Genomic DNA, 17,414 nt, shown 5'->3' on the forward strand with positions numbered 1-17,414 from the left:
ACATTACAATAACGTGTACAAATATGCATGACCACACATGGGACGTTTTAGTGAGTAAGAATTGTTTTAGTTATATTGTAAAACTTACAAACGTTGCTTGGAGCGATGACTGAAGAATCCATACGAGTAGAAACGCTATGGACGGCGCAACGGCATTTCTACTTCTGGTTGAAAACTCTAAAAAGAAGAGCACTACAGCACCTGCAGTGAGAAAACTCTTCCAAAAGATGGCGCCATAGCACAAACAATAACACGCCTATTCAGTTTATCATTTTTTAAATTTTTTAAAAAACTATTTGCATTATGGCCGTCAGCGAAGAAAAAATCAGTAAATTAGCCGTAGGGTTCAAAGTGTAGGAAAAAAGTAGCCGGTATAGTCACGGCAGCTAAATTGTAAACAAAGAAATAACAACTCAATGCTGAATAAACCAATATGCAATATAATATGTCAATATAGCTAGTTAGCGCTCTGTGAGCATTGTGCTGCTAAAAAAATAGTTTGTCTGCGTTAGCGCATATAATAACATTATTATTATTATTATTATATCGCTGAGACCAAAATGGAGAATTGTTGGCTCTTTTTTGGATGTTTTCAAAATGATTTATGGGATCAATAGTGCGCTTCCATTAGCTGCATCTTGTACTTGCCATATTTCACGACTTAGAATGCATACAAAAATAAAATCATACGTGTTCTTGTCTTACATAAGGATTGTGAATGATAGTCAAAATACCAAAAAAAGTGCAGTTCCCTTCAAAGTTAGAGTATTAATGTTCATAAGAGTGCTCATTGAGTGCATGCTGTTAGAACAGGCCTGGGCAATTATTTATTATTAGATAAAAAAAAGTGTGTCTGGGGGCCGGTATATCTATTTTTAGGAACACTAATACAAAACCTCACAATAATGATTGAAAGCTAAACACGTTATGACAGACCGCCTTAAAAAACGGAATGGAATTTGACATTTTTTCACTGAATGAGACACCCAGAATGTACATGAAAATAAAGAATGTGGGATTTACAATATTAACTATGAAGGATAAAACACTGAATATTGACAACATATTTTACAATCAAGCGAAACACAACCAAAATGCAACAAACATAGTGAAATATGAACGCGAAGGGTAAAAAAAAACAACCCGCCTACAATCTGAGATATCTCATAGTGACCAAAGTAACTAATTAGATGACCATATTAGTAACTAATTAGATGACCATAGTAACTAGTATATCATGCAGATTCCAAGCATTGAAAGACTTAGTATAGTTGAAGACTATACTAATCGTAATGGCAGCTACACTTTACATCTTAAACATCTAGAACAGGCCTGGGCAATTATTTGACTCAGGGGGGCCAGATTTAGATAAAAAAGTGTGTCTGGGGGCCGGTATATCTATTTTTAGGAACACTAATACAAAACCTCACAATAATGATTGAAAGCTAAACACATTATGACAGACCGCCTTAAAAAAGCGGAATGGAATTTGACATTTCTTTCACCGAATGAACCGTAACACAACATAAACACAACACAACCAATACCCAGAATCCCATGCAGCCCTAACTCTTCCGGTCTAGATTATACACCCCCGCTACCACCAAACCCCCCCACACATCAACACCCCCCCCCAACCCCCCCTCCCTGCGTCGGTTGAGCGGAAGAGTTGGGGCTGCATGGGATTCTGGGTATTTGTTGTGTTGTGTTTATGTTGTGTTACAGTGCAGATGTTCTCCAGAAATGTGTTTGTCGTTCTTTTTTTGGTGTGGGTTCAAAGTGTGGCGCATATTTGTAACGTAACAGTGTTAAAGTTGTTTTATACGGCTACCGTCAGTGTAAGCTGTGTGGCTGTTGAACTAGTACGCCTTGCTGTCACTTACGTGAGCAAGCTGAAGCTGCATTCTACATGTGGTCGAGCAGGTACGCTGTTTGGGCAGTAGAGGGCGCCAAAAGCAGTAGAGGGCGCCAAAAGCAGTGCCATCACGCCCTGTTATTCGGGAGTCTCCCGGAAATAATGAGAGGGTTGGCAAGTATGACGCTATCAAGCGGCATTCATTCAAAACTCGCGGGCCGCACTAACATCAAATTTCCATATTAAGGTGCGTGCCGGTGCGTGTGTCTGAAACCCCTGGTTAACATAGCACAAAGCAATTTAAGCTTTGTATGCGGTGTTTTTCATTTAAAAAAAATTTTTGTGGCTCCCATTATTTTCTTTAATTTGTGCAACTTGCCAAAATGGCTCTTTGAGTGGTAAAGGTTGCCGACCCCTGTGCTAGGAGGAGAGGATCTCATCGTTTTTTCAAGATGGAAGAAAACACCTGAAAGACAAGAAGCGGGGTTAAGGACGTGACGATGTAATCATTGTCTGCTGAGTGTGACACCTTTGTTTTGCAGACAGTCAAGTGGTGCAGTTCCGCCTGGCGTCGTGTGGACAAGACAACCATGTGAAGGTGTGGACAGTGACCAAGATGACTTCCGGAGGTAAGTCAAGTTCCAAGTGAGAAGTTCTCCCCGCCTCACACGCCTTCTCTCTCTCTCTCTCTCTGGCAGCGTTCAGGATGCAGGTGTTGCACACGCTAACCGAGCATTTAGCTCCCGTCCTCACATGTGCCTTCTCCTCAGACGGACACAGGCTGCTTTCTGGGTAGGGACACACCGCAGCCTGCTTGTCTTCTACAACAGTGTTTTGCAACCTTTTTTCAGCCAAGGCACATTTTTTTGCGTTGACAAAATGCGGAGGCACGCCACCAGCAGAAGTCATTAAAATACGAAACTCAGTCGGCAGTAAAAAGTCGTTTTTGTTGGATATGACTTTAAACCAGGGGTGTCCAAACTTTTTCCACTGAGGGCCGCACACTGAAAAATCAAAGCAAGCGGGGGCCATTTTGATATTTTTGATTTTAAAAACCGATACAATATATTTATAAAAAAGATACATTTAGGCCTCCACTCAGTCTTGATCCCGGGGACCCCAAAAGGTTTTGGTCCAAAAAAATATTACAAATGTGTTATTATTTAGTATTATTATTATTATTATTATTATTCAAGGTTTAAATCTCTAGATCAACATAAGGTCTATCTGTCAATATAACCCTTATAAAGATTTAAGTTGTATGCCATTTTTGTCAAGGAAAACCCTGTTTTTTTATGGAAGAAAACACAAAATATGCAATATTTTCCCCCAATAAAATTTTCAAGTGGAATATTTGAGATTATATAATAATTGGAGTCTTAAAAAGGTCAATAACTCATAACAACATTGATTTTAATTCATTATTTTTTTGAGCAATGACACTTAAAAAAAAAAAAAAGTCCCACTAAAATGATTGAGGATCCAAAAGGCTCAGTAAAGTTTAAAACAATAAATCCAACATTTTTTTGAACTTTTACCACTTAAGATCAACTTCAGATCTATCCGTCAATTATAAGTTTTATTGTTGTTTATGTTTTTTGTTTGTTCCCTTTTAGGCCCTTCTTTAAAAAAGTTTGTTTTTTAAATGGCAACCAAAAAATATGCAACATTTTCCCCCCCAAATATCTCAAAGTGGAATATTTCATGTGAAGTAATTGGAGCCTTGAATAGGTCAATAATTCATAATGACATTGATTTTGATTCATTATTATTTTTTAAAGAAAGAAACAGCCTGCATGGCAGCTTTGTGTTATTAGTCAATAATGCAACATTTTCTTGTTACATTTCACCTGTTTGCTCTTTTATACCACTTTTTAAGTTTTTTATTTTTTTTCCATCGTATTTTTAGAATGTGCCGTGGGGCCGTTAAAAAATTTCCTACGGGCCGCAAAACCAAGCATGCATCAATATAGCTCTTGTCTCAAAGTAGGTGTACTGCCACCACCTGTCACATCACACCCTGACTTATTTGGACTTTTTTGCTGTTTTCCTGTGTGTCGTGTTTTACTTCTTGTCTTGCGCTCCTATTTTGGTGGCTTTCTCTCTTTTTTGGGTATTTTCCTGTAGCAGTTTCATGTCTTCCTTTGAGCGATATTTCCCGCATCTACTTTGTTTTAGCAATCAAGAATATGTCAGTTGTTTATATCCTTCTTTGTGGGGACATTGTTGATTGTCATGTCATGTTCGGATGTACTTTGTCTTTGCTCCACAGTAAGTCTTTGCTGTCGTCCAGCATTCTGTTTTTGTTTACTTTGTAGCCAGTTCCGTTTTAGTTTTGTTCTGCATAGCCTTCCCTAAGCTTCAATGCCTTTTCTTAGGGGCACTCACCTTTTGTTTATTTTTGGTTTAAGCATTAGACACCATTTTACCTGCACTCTGCCTCCCGCTGTTTCCGACATCTACAAAGTAATTAGCTACCTGCTGCCACCTACTGATATGGAAGAATATTACACGGTTACCAATGTTCCCTCTAAGGTGCGCGCCTGTGCAATTGCGCACTGCTCAAGCGTCCTCTGCGCACGGCAAATATGTGCCACGCACAAAATCAAATAAAAAAATAAGCGCATAACAATTTTCGACACACGGACACGACAGAGAAAACAGTTTTCGTCATCATTGTTCAAATATTGTAACGTCTGTCGAGACGCTTTGAGGACATGAATTCCATCCGTCACTTTACTGAGCAAAACTCTTTATTGTCGGCCATAAACACATCACCAAAACATTAGTAAAAAAAATGATATCTAGCAAAAGTGGTCATTTTCTGCAGTACAAACCAGACCAAAAGCAACTTTGTTATATCAACAGCAGCCGCTCGCTCTTTCTCACTTGCGCCAACACATGCACATATGGCACTTTGCTGACATCAAATTCTAAAGTTAATGATTATTATATATTTTCAACCCATATTCAACTGAATATGGGTTGAAAATGATTTGCAAATCATTGCATTCCATTTATATTTACATCTAACACAATTTCCCAACTCCTATGGAAACGGGGTTTGTATTAATCTCCTTGTGTTTTAAAGGCAGTAGAGACGTTGAGTGATGTGGCCACTAGATGGCGACATGCATCACTTCATTTCTAAACGGCGAAATGTCAGAGCATATTTGTGTTGTTGTCGTTCCAGCTCTGTGGACAAAACCGTGACAATATATGACGCAGTGAGTTCTTTTGTCTACAAAGTAACCCGCTCACCTTTTATTCAGTTTTTCATCTCATTTTTTTGTACTCTGCAGACAAATGCTGCGTTACTCTACACACTGAGTCAACATGAGAGGTAGGTCTTTCTAACTTTATTATGTCCTGTCATGTCAAATCTCTATGGAAAATATTTACTAGGGCTGTCAAATGATTAGCAAATCAATCATTTATTTTATTTTATTTATTTATTAATTTTTTTGTCCTGTCCAGCTTCTCAGGCAAATCATATAGTTGATGTAGATGCCCGTATTGGCAAAAGAGAAGTGTAGGATACTTTGTATTATACTTTATTAAATGTATTTATATTATCATTTGGTGCAGGAGGTGATAGAAACAACAATAGAGCAACATCAGCAAATAGGATATGTACAAACAGGATGGTAAAAGTGATAGGAAAGAAGCAGTTAGCGAAATAAATAATAATACAGAAATGACAATGAGCATTATTACACTATAAATGGAGCAATACAAATATAAATATCACTATTGATAATGAACAATACCAATAATTTACCTCTATTATCAACAATACAAATACATCATGATAACTAGAGATACAAAAGAAAGCAGAAAAATGGAGGGGAAGGAAGAGAAACAACCTATATTAACCTTGTAGATTGTTATAGTAACAATAGGTTACACTTTGTCAGTGTGCCATGTGTTACCCAGTTTACCCTAGGGCAGACCTGGGCAAATTAAGGCCCGGGGCATGGAATTAACTTTCACCAAGTCTGAAGCGATGCAGCAGTTTAATATACGTCACATCAGTGTTACTAAAAGTAGTTCCTCTGCGTTAGCTGCTATAATAACAATGCTTGCAGGGGTCGAGATGTAAATGGAGTATTGTTGTTTTTTTAAAGATGTGTTAATGGAAGGCGAAATGAATGACTCCAATTAACTACATAGTTTTTTGTGGTTTAAAATGCATAAAAACAATTATTGTCTCACATAAAGATTGTGAAACATGCATTTGTCCGGAGTTAACTTGTAAGAATTGATTGCAATAATCACAGATATTGTTTTAGCTTCAGTCACACAATTAGGGAAATGACATGTAATAATGGTTAGTAAGAGAAAGTGATGATGACCTTCTACATCAGGGGTCACCAACACGGTGCCCGCGGGCACCAGGTAGCCCGTAAGGACCAGATGAGTAGCCCGCTGGCCTGTTCTAAAAATAGCTCAAATAGCAGCACTTACCAGTGAGCTGCCTCTATTTTTTAAATTGTATTTATTTACTAGCAAGCTGGTCTCGCTTTGCCCGACATTTTTAATTCTAAGAGAGACAAAACTCAAATAGAATTTGAAAATCCAAGAAAATATTTGAAAGACTTGGTCTTCACTTGTTTAAATAAATTCATTTATTTTTTTACTTTGCTTCTTATAACTTTCAGAAAGACAATTTTAGAGAAAAAATACAACCTTAAAATGATTTTAGGATTTTTAAACACATATACCTTTTTACCTTTTAAATTCCTTCCTCTTCTTTCCTGACAATTTAAATCAATGTTCAAGTAATTTTTTTTTTTTTATTGTAAAGAATAATAAATACATTTTAATTTGATCCTTCATTTTAGCTTCTGTTTTTTCGACGAAGAATATTTGTGAAATATTTCTTTAAAATTATTTTGATTAAAATTCAAAAAAATTATTCTGGCAAATCTAGAAAATCTGTTGAATCAAATTTAAGTCTTATTTCAAAGTCTTTTGAATTTCTTTTAAAATTTTTGTTCTGGAAAATCTAGAAGAAATACTGATTTGTCTTTGTTAGAAATATAGCTTGGTCCAATTTGTTATATATTCTAACAAAGTGCAAATTGGATTTTAACCTATTTAAAACATGTCATCGAAATTCTAAAATTAATCTTAATCAGGAAAAATTACTAATGATGTTCCATAAATTATTTTTTAAATTTTTTCAAAATGATTCAAATTAGCTAGTTTTTCTCTTCTTTTTTTCGGTTGAATTTTGAATTTTAAAGAGTCGAAATTGAAGATAAACTATGTTTCAAAATTTAATTGTCATTTTTTTCGTGTTTTCTCCTCTTTTAAACCGTTCAATTAAGTGTAAATATCATTAATTATTAATAATAACATAGAGTTAAAGGTAAATTGAGCAAATTGGCTATTTCTGGCAATTTATTTAAGTGTTTTGAAACTGGTAGCCCTTCGCATTAATCACTACCCAAGAAGTAGCTCTTGCTTTCAAAAAGGTTGGTGACCCCTGTTCTACAGGTATGTGACGGCGTGTTGCTTCTCTCCGACCTCACCGCTCATCGCCACAGGATCCATGGACAAGACGGTCAACATCTGGAGGCTGGAAGATGGCTGCACTGACCCCGGTGAGATGGACGCACACAATATCATAATCATGATGTCAGGAATATTGTCTTGATGTTTGCTCTCTACCTGCAGCTGGGAAGTCGCAGCCTGGTGAGTCTTACACGCTACAAAGAGCATTTTAGTTTGTGTGCAGTAATATTGAGCCTTTTCTTCTGCGTCTTCCAGAACAATCGTCTGGGACATCATCTGAAGGTAGGATGGTTACTTTTCTTCATTTTCATCTAGTCTTGAGATTAGAGATCCACCGAGAAGGTTTTTTCAAGGCCGATACGATATACATTTTTAGTAGTCAAGGAGGCCGAGAAGTGATATTTGGAGTTTATATTCATTTGCAGTAAAATATATTCAAACATGAATATTATGTCAGTAAACATCTGAACAAGGCTTTAAGTTGTTTTTAAACATTATTGTTTTAGGAAACATCAGACCAGTAGTGACATAATGTTTGATGTTGTGTTTAATTAATTATCAAACACCTTTATTAGGTGTGTCTAAGAGGAGCATCAACATTTTCTTTCTAAATATAGAACATCTCCTTGGAAAATGGGTCAAAATATGACATTTCTCTGCATCACAATAACTCATCTACTCCATTTTATACACTTTTATAACACTTTATGGAGTTAATACTTTGTAAGGTTTCCTCCTGAAATATTGTCAACGTTTCAATAAAAACAAATCTGGGGCCGTACTTATCAAGCTTCTTAGAGTGCCATTTTACACTTAAGTCCTGAGAATTTGCGAAATTTAGTCCTACTCTCAAACTTAAGAATAAAAGCTTTTTATCAACGTTCTTAAGTCTAAGAATCACTCCTACTCTCCACGATATTTAAGAGACCTTCAGAGGTGTCTTAAGTGGTTAGGAGTTGCCAGCAGGGGATGGCACTGAGGCGAGAGAGACGTGCGCGAACATTCAGGGAGCGGAACGATGTTCTGGATTTGTTTGATGACGAGCAGCTGATCAAACGGTATCGTTTAGACAGAGCGGGTATTATTTTTGTCACAGATTTAATACTTTTCGATTCCATGTTGATTTCTGCATGTGTCTGCAGTGGGCTAGTATATATAGAGCCACCCACACCAGTTTCAAATTAGTTGCCTAATTAATGAATTGGAAAGAAAATGTAATGAGAGTAGCGTATGTGTGTGGCCGTGAGGTGAGTGACGTCAGTGAGTGTGTGGGCGAGAGAAGAGAGGGAGCGGTAGCGTGAGTGCCGGCGGGGACTAGTTTGTTTTGTATTATTTTGTAGTTTATTGTCAAAATATACACTCCCATTGTCCACTTAAATATTTCCAAGATATTTCTTTATTCTTAGACAACGGATTCCCTTCCGTGATTGGTCATTTCTATGGACACAGAAATGACATCACCTAAAATTGCGTTTACGGCACATAGTAATGTCGTAATTCAGCTCTGAGTGTGACACTTAAGATTCAGTCCTACACTTCGCTGAAAGTGTGAGTAAGATGCTTGATAACTAACTTTTAAGTGCAGCTTTCAGCGAATAATTTATTTACTCTTAAGTCAACTCTTAGCAGACTTCTTAGGAGTAATTCTAAGAAGCTTGATAAGTACGGCCCCAGGGCTCCTTCACGTGGATTATAGTTGAGACATTTTTCATCATTTCTTCCTGGATGTTACAGAAAGTATGAGAATGTGTGAGCTGCTGCCTCACCTTCTTTACTTATATCAGGCATGTGATTTTTAAGTTTAGTTAAGTTAAAGTACCAATGATTGTCACACACACACTAGGTCTATGTGTCATACTTGATCATTTCGCGATATTGCCATATTTTTGCTGAAAGGATTTAGTAGAGAACATCGACGATAAAGTTTGCAACTTTTGGTCGCTGATAAAAAAAAGCCTTGCCTGTACCGGAAGTAGCGTGACGTCGCAGGTTGAAAGGCTCCTCACATTTCCTCATTGTTTACACCAGCAGCGAAAGCGATTGGGACCCGAGAAAGCGACGATTACCCCATTAATTTGAGCGAGGATGAAAGATTTGTGGATGAGGAACGTGAGAGTGAAGGACTAGAGTGCAGTGCAGGACGTATCTTTTTTCGCTCTGACCGTAACTTAGGTACAAGCTGCCTCATTGGATTCCACACTTTCTCCTTTTTCTATTGTGGATCACGGATTTGTATTTTAAACCACCTGGGATACTATATCCTCTTGAAAATGAGAGTCGACAACGCGAAATGGACATTCACAGTGACTTTTATCTCCACGACAATACATCGGTGAAGCACTTTAGCTACGGAGCTAACGTGATAGCATCGGGCTTAACTGCAGATAGAAACAAAATAAATAAACCCCTGACTGGAAGGATAGACAGAAAATCAACAATACTATTAAACCATGGACATGTAACTACACGGTTAATGCTTTCCAGGCTGGCGAAGCTTAACAATGCTGTTGCTAACGACGCCATTGAAGCTAACTTAGCTACGGGACCTCACAGAGCTATGCTAAAAACATTAGCGCTCCACCTACGCCAGCCCTCATCTGCTCATCAACACCCGTGCTCACCTGCGTTCCAGCGATCGACGGAGCGACGAAGGACTTCACCCGATCATCGATGCGGTCGGCGGCTAGCGTCGGATAGCGCGTCTGCTATCCAAGTCAAAGTCCTCCTGGTTGTGTTGCTGCAGCCAGCCGCTAATACACCGATCCCACCTACAGCTTTCTTCTTTGCAGTCTTCATTGTTCATTAAACAAATTGCAAAAGATTCACCAACACAGATGTCCAGAATACTGTGGAATTTTGCGATGAAAACAGAGCTTTTTGTATTGGATACAATGTGTCCGAATACTTCCGTTTCAACCATTGACGTCACGCGCATACGTCATCATACATAGACCTTTTCAACCGGAAGTTTCGCGGGAAATTTAAAATGTCACTTTATAAGTTAACCCGGCCGTATTGGCATGTGTTGCAATGTTAAGATTTCATCATTGATATATAAACTATCAGACTGCGTGGTCGCTAGTAGTGGCTTTCAGTAGGCCTTTAAGTTCATGCCTGTTATATAATCATCAAGATATTTACACAAAACTTTAATGTTTGGCAGAGACATCTTTTTTTTTGTTGTCATCTTCATGTCCGTCGCGTTATTGCATTGAATGACGGAACATGAAACTGGTGGCGCTCCTTTAATGAGCCCACACTGCGAGTGTTGCGAACGGAGGCTCGATCGTTTCAGTAGCCAAAACAAGCAAAACAGAACCGGAAAGACGCCAGGGAAGAAGGACAAAAACTGGATATCCTGGCAAAAAAAAGTACTGTAGAAGGGGGTGTGACCAGGAGCAAGGCAAAAAGACTTGTGCAGTGGTTATTAATTAGCTACTTGACTATTTTTTAAATCCTAAATAGTAGTATGACGTGTGTAAAAAAAGATGATATTGTATATTTGAAAATGCCAGATAACGGCGCTGACAATGGATCTTTACTCGAGATAAACCTGATTGACAACTTAAATGTGAGACGTTTTAGGCTACTTCCTCTCTTCTCTTATGATATTAGCAGCCTCAAAGTCTCACACTTGATACTTTTACACCCTGGACTCCTGCCCTTACCATCTCAGCCTTTATGCCTGGCTCCTTTGTCAGTGAAAGCTCTTAGGATGAATCCATAAAGTCACTTAGATCTGAGCTCTCGGGTCAATAGTCGGCAGGATTCCAAGATAACATTTGGCCTTTTTACATAAAAGGAAAGCAGAATGGGGAAAAAAACCCACCCTGTCAAAGAGCCGTCTCACTCTGGCTTGTCCCCTCAGCGTCCACGTCGACAGGCCGCTCCAAGCTGCTGCTCTGCGATTGGTCGGAGGAGGACGTGTGTGCGTGGCTGCTGGAGGAGGGACTGCAAGGACTGGTGGACACCTTCAGGACCAACAACATCGACGGGACGGAGCTGCTGGCTCTCACCAAGGAAACACTAACCACGGACCTGCACGTAGGTGAGGAGGCTGGCTTTACTGCTTTTGGGAGTACACGAGGAGATGTAACTGAGACCAGGACTCTCACAGCATTTACTTCTACAACACAAACCAAACAACCTTCCCTAGTCATGGTGCAAACAAAAAAAGGTACAAGTAACATAAAGGTCAAACCACCTGGTCACTGAACTTTGCGGATGTTATGAAACATGTCCAAACATCCTAGAAACATCAACATTACAGCCATTTAAATCCATTAGAGTGCATGATGGTGAAAAACACTCTTCACACGTATCCATGTTTGCCACATTTTAGCTGCTGGATATTTCTGATTGATTACAAAACCTTAAGAAGGTCGTCATGGAAGTAAACAATGTAGGAGTAGAACTTTTACATACTCTAAAAAAATATATTAAAAAAAATAAATATATATATATATATATATATATATATATATATATATATATATATATATATATATATATATATATATATATATATATATATATATATATATATATATACGCACACAGAACTTTCCTCCAGAAGGTCTTATCTTTGTCCATGTGATGTCAGATGAAACAAAAATGGAGCTGTTTGGCCACAATACCCAGCAATATGTTTGGAGGAGAAAAGGTGAGGCCTTTAATCCCAGGAACACCATGCCTACCGTCAAGCATGGTGGTGGTAGTATTATGCTCTGGGCCTGTTTTGCTGCCAATGGAACTGCTGCTTTAAATGGGACAATGAAAAAAGGAGGATTAGCTCCAAATTGTTCAGGACAAGCTAAAATCATCAGGCCGGAGGTTGGGTGTTGTTGGGTGTTCCAACAGGACAATGACCCCAAACACACCTCAAAAGTGGTAAAGGAATGGCAGCAGGATGAACAATCAACTACCGGAGACAAAATGTGCTTTTTAGCCAAACAATAAAAAGGTTGTTTTTTTTTTACTTGCATCAAAATGAAATAGTCTCCTGGGAGAGAAGGTAAGGAAACACAAGACAGATTGTGGGAGGGGCTTATGCTCTTAGTTGATGGGAGTGAAGTAGATGTTGATGAAGCTGCGTGGTGTGTCACTTGTGGTGTGTCACACGTGGTATGTCACTTGTAGTATGTCACTTGTGGTGTGTCACATGTGGTATGTCACTTGTGGTATGTCACTTGTGGTGTGTCACATGTGGTATGTCACATGTAGTATGTCACATGTGGTATGTCACTTGTGATATGTCACTTGTAGTATGTCACTTGTGGTGTGTCACATGTGGTATGTCACTTGTGGTATGTCACTTGTGGTGTGTCACATGTGGTGTGTCACTTGTGGTATGTCACTTGTGGTGTGTCACATGTGGTATGTCACTTGTGGTGTGTCACTTGTGGTGTGTCACATGTGGTATGTCACTTGTAGTATGTCACTTGTGGTGTGTCACACGTGGTATGTCACTTGTAGTATGTCACTTGTGGTGTGTCACATGTGGTATGTCACTTGTGGTATGTCACTTGTGGTGTGTCACATGTGGTATGTCACATGTAGTATGTCACATGTGGTATGTCACTTGTGATATGTCACTTGTAGTATGTCACTTGTGGTGTGTCACATGTGGTATGTCACTTGTGGTATGTCACTTGTGGTGTGTCACATGTGGTGTGTCACTTGTGGTATGTCACTTGTGGTGTGTCACATGTGGTATGTCACTTGTGGTGTGTCACTTGTGGTGTGTCACATGTGGTATGTCACTTGTGGTATGTCACTTGTGGTGTGTCACTTGTGGTGTGTCACTTGTGGTATGTCACTTGTGGTGTGTCACATGTGGTATGTCACTTGTGGTGTGTCACATGTGGTGTGTCACTTGTGGTATGTCACTTGTGGTATGTCACATGTGGTGTGTCACTTGTGGTATGTCACTTGTGGTGTGTCACATGCGGTATGTCACTTGTGGTATGTCACTTGTAGTATGTCACTTGTGGTGTGTCACATGTGGTGTGTCACTTGTGGTATGTCACTTGTGGTATGTCACTTGTAGTATGTCACTTGTGGTGTGTCACATGTGGTATGTCACTTGTGGTATGTCACTTGTGGTGTGTCACATGTGGTGTGTCACTTGTGGTGTGTCACTTGTGGTATGTCACTTGTAGTGTGTCACTTGTGGTGTGTCACATGTGTTATGTCACTTGTGGTATGTCACTTGTGGTGTGTCACTTGTGGTGTGTCACTTGTGGTATGTCACTTGTGGTGTGTCACTTGTGGTGTGTCACTTGTGGTGTGTCACTTGTGGTATGTCACTTGTAGTGTGTCACTTGTGGTGTGTCACTTGTGGTATGTCACTTGTGGTGTGTCACATGTGGTATGTCACTTGTGGTATGTCACTTGTGGTATGTCACTTGGACACACAGTCAGCAGACATCATGCTGACACTCGCCCACTGATGAACACATGAACAGATCATCTTCACTCTCACTTTCTTCTTCTTGTCTGACACCGCTGCTCACACTTTGTGTTCACCTTTTAATCACACAACCTGGGTGTGGGTGTGTGGGTGTGTTTCTGTCCTGGTGGGACCACATGTCACCTGCCGGTCCAAAGAATTGCAATCAATAGAATAGAAAATGGCCTCCTATTAGGCTCTATGCATCTTTAGATTTTTTTTAAAATAAACACCACACCACACCATAACATACCATATCATACCACACCATACCATACCATACCTAAGCATGTTTCCTTTAAAAAAAACAACATACCATACAATACCTATGCATGTTTCCTTTTTTTTTTAAATAAATACCATACCATACCATACCTATGCATGTTTCTTTTTTTTCAAATAAATACAATACCTATGCATGTTTCTTAAAAAAAAAAGAAAAATACCATACCATACCTATGTGTTTCCTTAAAAAAAAAAAGCCATACATGTTTCCATATACATGTTTCCTTTTTTATTAATAAATACCATACCATATTTTTGCATGTTTTCTTTTTTTTTAATTAATACCATACCTATGCATGTTTCCTTATTTTTTTAAATAAGTACCATACCATACCATACCTATGCATGTTTCTTTTTTTTAATCAAAACAATACCTATGCATGTTTCCTTTAAAAAAAACAAAAACCATACCATACCACACCTATGCATGTTTCCTTTAAAAAAAAAAAAGCCATACTTATACATGTTTCCCTTTCTATTAATAAATACCATACCATACCTTTGCATGTTTTTTTTAATTTAATTAATACTATACCACACCATACCTATGCATGTTTCTTTTTTTTTAAATAAATACAATACCTATGCATGTTTCCTTTTAAAAAAATTAAAAAAAACCATACCATACCTATGCATATTTCCTTTTTAAAAAAAAAAATACCATACCATACCTATGCATGTTTTTTATTAATTTAATTAATAGTATACCATACCTATGCATGTTTCTTTTTTTTTTTTTTAATAAATACAATACCTATGCATGTTTCCTTTAAAAAGAAAAAAATACCATACCATACCTATGCATGTTTCCTTTTAAAAAAAATGCCATACTTATACATGTTTCCCTTTCTATTAATAAATACCATACCATACCTTTGCATGTTTTTTTTAATTTAATTAATACTATACCATACCATACCTATGCATGTTTCCTTTTTTAAATACCATATCATACCATACCTATGCATGTTTAATTTTTTTAAATATATGCCATACCATACCATTCCTATCTATGCATGTTTCTTTAAAAAAAACAAAACCATACCATACCTATGCATGTTTACTTTTTTTAAATAAATACCATACCATACTTCAGCATGTTTCCTTTTTTTAATCAAATACCATACCATACCATACTATACTATACTATACTATAGTACACCATACCTATACATATTTTCCTTTAAAAAAATAAGAAAAAATAAAAATCCCATACATACCATACCTATTCATGTTTTCCTTTATTTGTGTGTGTGTGTGTGTGTGTGTGTGTGTGTGTGTGTGTGTGTGTGTGTGTGTGTGTGTGTGTGTGTGTGTGTGTGTGTGTGTGTGTGTGTGTGTGTGTGTGTGTGTGTGTGTGTGTGTGTGTGTGTGTGTGTGTGTGTGTACAGAATCATTGGGACTGCGCTGCAAAGTCCTGAGAAAGGTGGAGGAGCTGAAGAAGGAGTGGACGTGTTGTGGTGTCCCAGACGAGTTCCTGTGTCCCATCACCAGAGAGCTGATGAGAGAACCTGTCCTCGCCGCGGGTGAGCAGCCAGTCCACACCAATCACACTTTGATCAGCACACCCCTGACACCATACCCACGCTCATATGAAGTCACAGTGTTGTGATGTGTTGTGTTCTTTGCATGCAGCTTGTATGTATTTACACTACATCACAGGGACTGTCACCCCTAGGGGCGTTGCAGAGGTACTGCAGGTCATTCATTCATTTCTGCTTGATTAATTTAAAAATATATATTTCTTTATCATGCAATATTTCCTCAAGTAAATGTTTTAAATGGAACGTCCATCCAACACACCGCAGTGAAGTTGTGGTAATTATGAATAATGATGTTGTATTTATGTTAGCTATCTACCTGCCAGCCCATAATTAGCACGCGAGTTGCCACCTAGCGATTGACGGTCCTAGCTGCTAGCTGCCATTAGCAAGCTAATAGCTAGCTAGCAATTAGCATGCTGGTTTCCACCGAGTGATTAGCGACCCTAACTGCCAGATGTACATTAGCATGTTAGTGGCCAATTTAAATAATAAATCACATTTTTGGGTGTAAAAGTGCAGATTTTTACATACAGTAAGGTGAAATGAACAATTTATAATAAATAATATATATTGCACTTTGTATAGATTTAAAAAACACTATCAACACCCAAGTAAATACATAAAACATAATAAACATGTGATGTATCATATAAGTGTACAGTAGAAGTATAAAGATGTGATGTATCATATAAGTGTACAGTAGAAGTATAAAGATATTAATAACGATGTGATGTATCATAAGTGTACAGTAGAGGTATAAAGATGTGATGTATGATATGAGAGTACAGTAGAAGTATAAATATGGGATGTGTGATATGAGCGTACAGTAGAAGTATACAGACGTAATGTATGATATGAGTGTACAGTAGAAGTATATAGATGTGATGTATGATATGAGTGTACAGTAGAAGTATAAATATGTGATGTATGATATGAGTGTACAGTAGAAGTATAAATATGTGATGTATGATATGAGTGTACAGTAGAAGTATACAGATGTGATGTGTGATATGAGCGTACAGTAGAAGTATACAGACGTAATGTATGATATGAGAGTACAGTAGAAGTATACAGATGTGATGTATGATATGAGTGTACAGTAGAAGTATACAGATGTGGTGTATGATATGAGTGTACAGTAGAAGTATACAGATGTGATGTATGATATGAGTGTACAGTAGAAGTATATAGATGTGATGTATCATATGAGAGTACAGTAGAAGTATAAATATGGGATGTGTGATATGAGTGTACAGTAGAAGTATACAGACGTAATGTATGATATGAGTGTACAGTAGAAGTATACAGATGTGATGTATGATATGAGTGTACAGTAGAAGTATAAATATGTGATGTATGATATGAGTGTACAGTAGAAGTATAAATATGGGATGTGTGATATGAGCGTACTGTAGAAGTATACAGATGTAATGTATGATATGAGTGTACAGTAGAAGTATATAGATGTGATGTGTGATATAAGTGTACAGTAGAAGTATAAATATTTGATGTATGATATGAGTGTACAGTAGAAGTATAAATATGTGATGTATGATATGAGTGTACAGTAGAAGTATACAGATGTGATGTGTGATATGAGTGTACAGTAGAAGTATAAAGATGTGATGTATGATATGAGTGTACAGTAGAAGTACACAGATGTGATGTATGATATGAGAGTACAGTAGAAGTATACAGATGTGATGTATGATATGAGAGTACAGTAGAAGTATACAGATGTGATGTATGATATGAGTGT

At 37.8% G+C, this 17,414-nt stretch overlaps 1 protein-coding gene across 4 annotated transcripts in view; it reads left to right on the plus strand.

The window, feature by feature from the left end:
• The window catches only part of wdsub1 (WD repeat, sterile alpha motif and U-box domain containing 1), a 29,359-nt gene that overhangs the window by 11,505 nt on the left and 440 nt on the right, over nucleotides 1-17,414 (plus strand). For 3 of the 4 annotated variants that reach the window (XM_062069991.1, XM_062069981.1, XM_062069974.1), the window contains exons 4-11: nucleotides 2,398-2,484; nucleotides 2,554-2,647; nucleotides 5,049-5,198; nucleotides 7,358-7,464; nucleotides 7,538-7,555; nucleotides 7,631-7,657; nucleotides 11,244-11,423; nucleotides 15,503-15,637. In XM_062069991.1, coding sequence (XP_061925975.1) covers nucleotides 2,398-2,484; nucleotides 2,554-2,647; nucleotides 5,049-5,198; nucleotides 7,358-7,464; nucleotides 7,538-7,555; nucleotides 7,631-7,657; nucleotides 11,244-11,423; nucleotides 15,503-15,637 — 798 coding nt within the window. The remainder of the gene's footprint in view (nucleotides 1-2,397; nucleotides 2,485-2,553; nucleotides 2,648-5,048; nucleotides 5,199-7,357; nucleotides 7,465-7,537; nucleotides 7,556-7,630; nucleotides 7,658-11,243; nucleotides 11,424-15,502; nucleotides 15,638-17,414) is intronic. The other variant, XM_062070001.1, reaches the window with a different exon arrangement.

Source organism: Entelurus aequoreus, linkage group LG02 (assembly GCF_033978785.1).
Source record: "Entelurus aequoreus isolate RoL-2023_Sb linkage group LG02, RoL_Eaeq_v1.1, whole genome shotgun sequence".
Taxonomy (NCBI): domain Eukaryota; kingdom Metazoa; phylum Chordata; class Actinopteri; order Syngnathiformes; family Syngnathidae; genus Entelurus; species Entelurus aequoreus.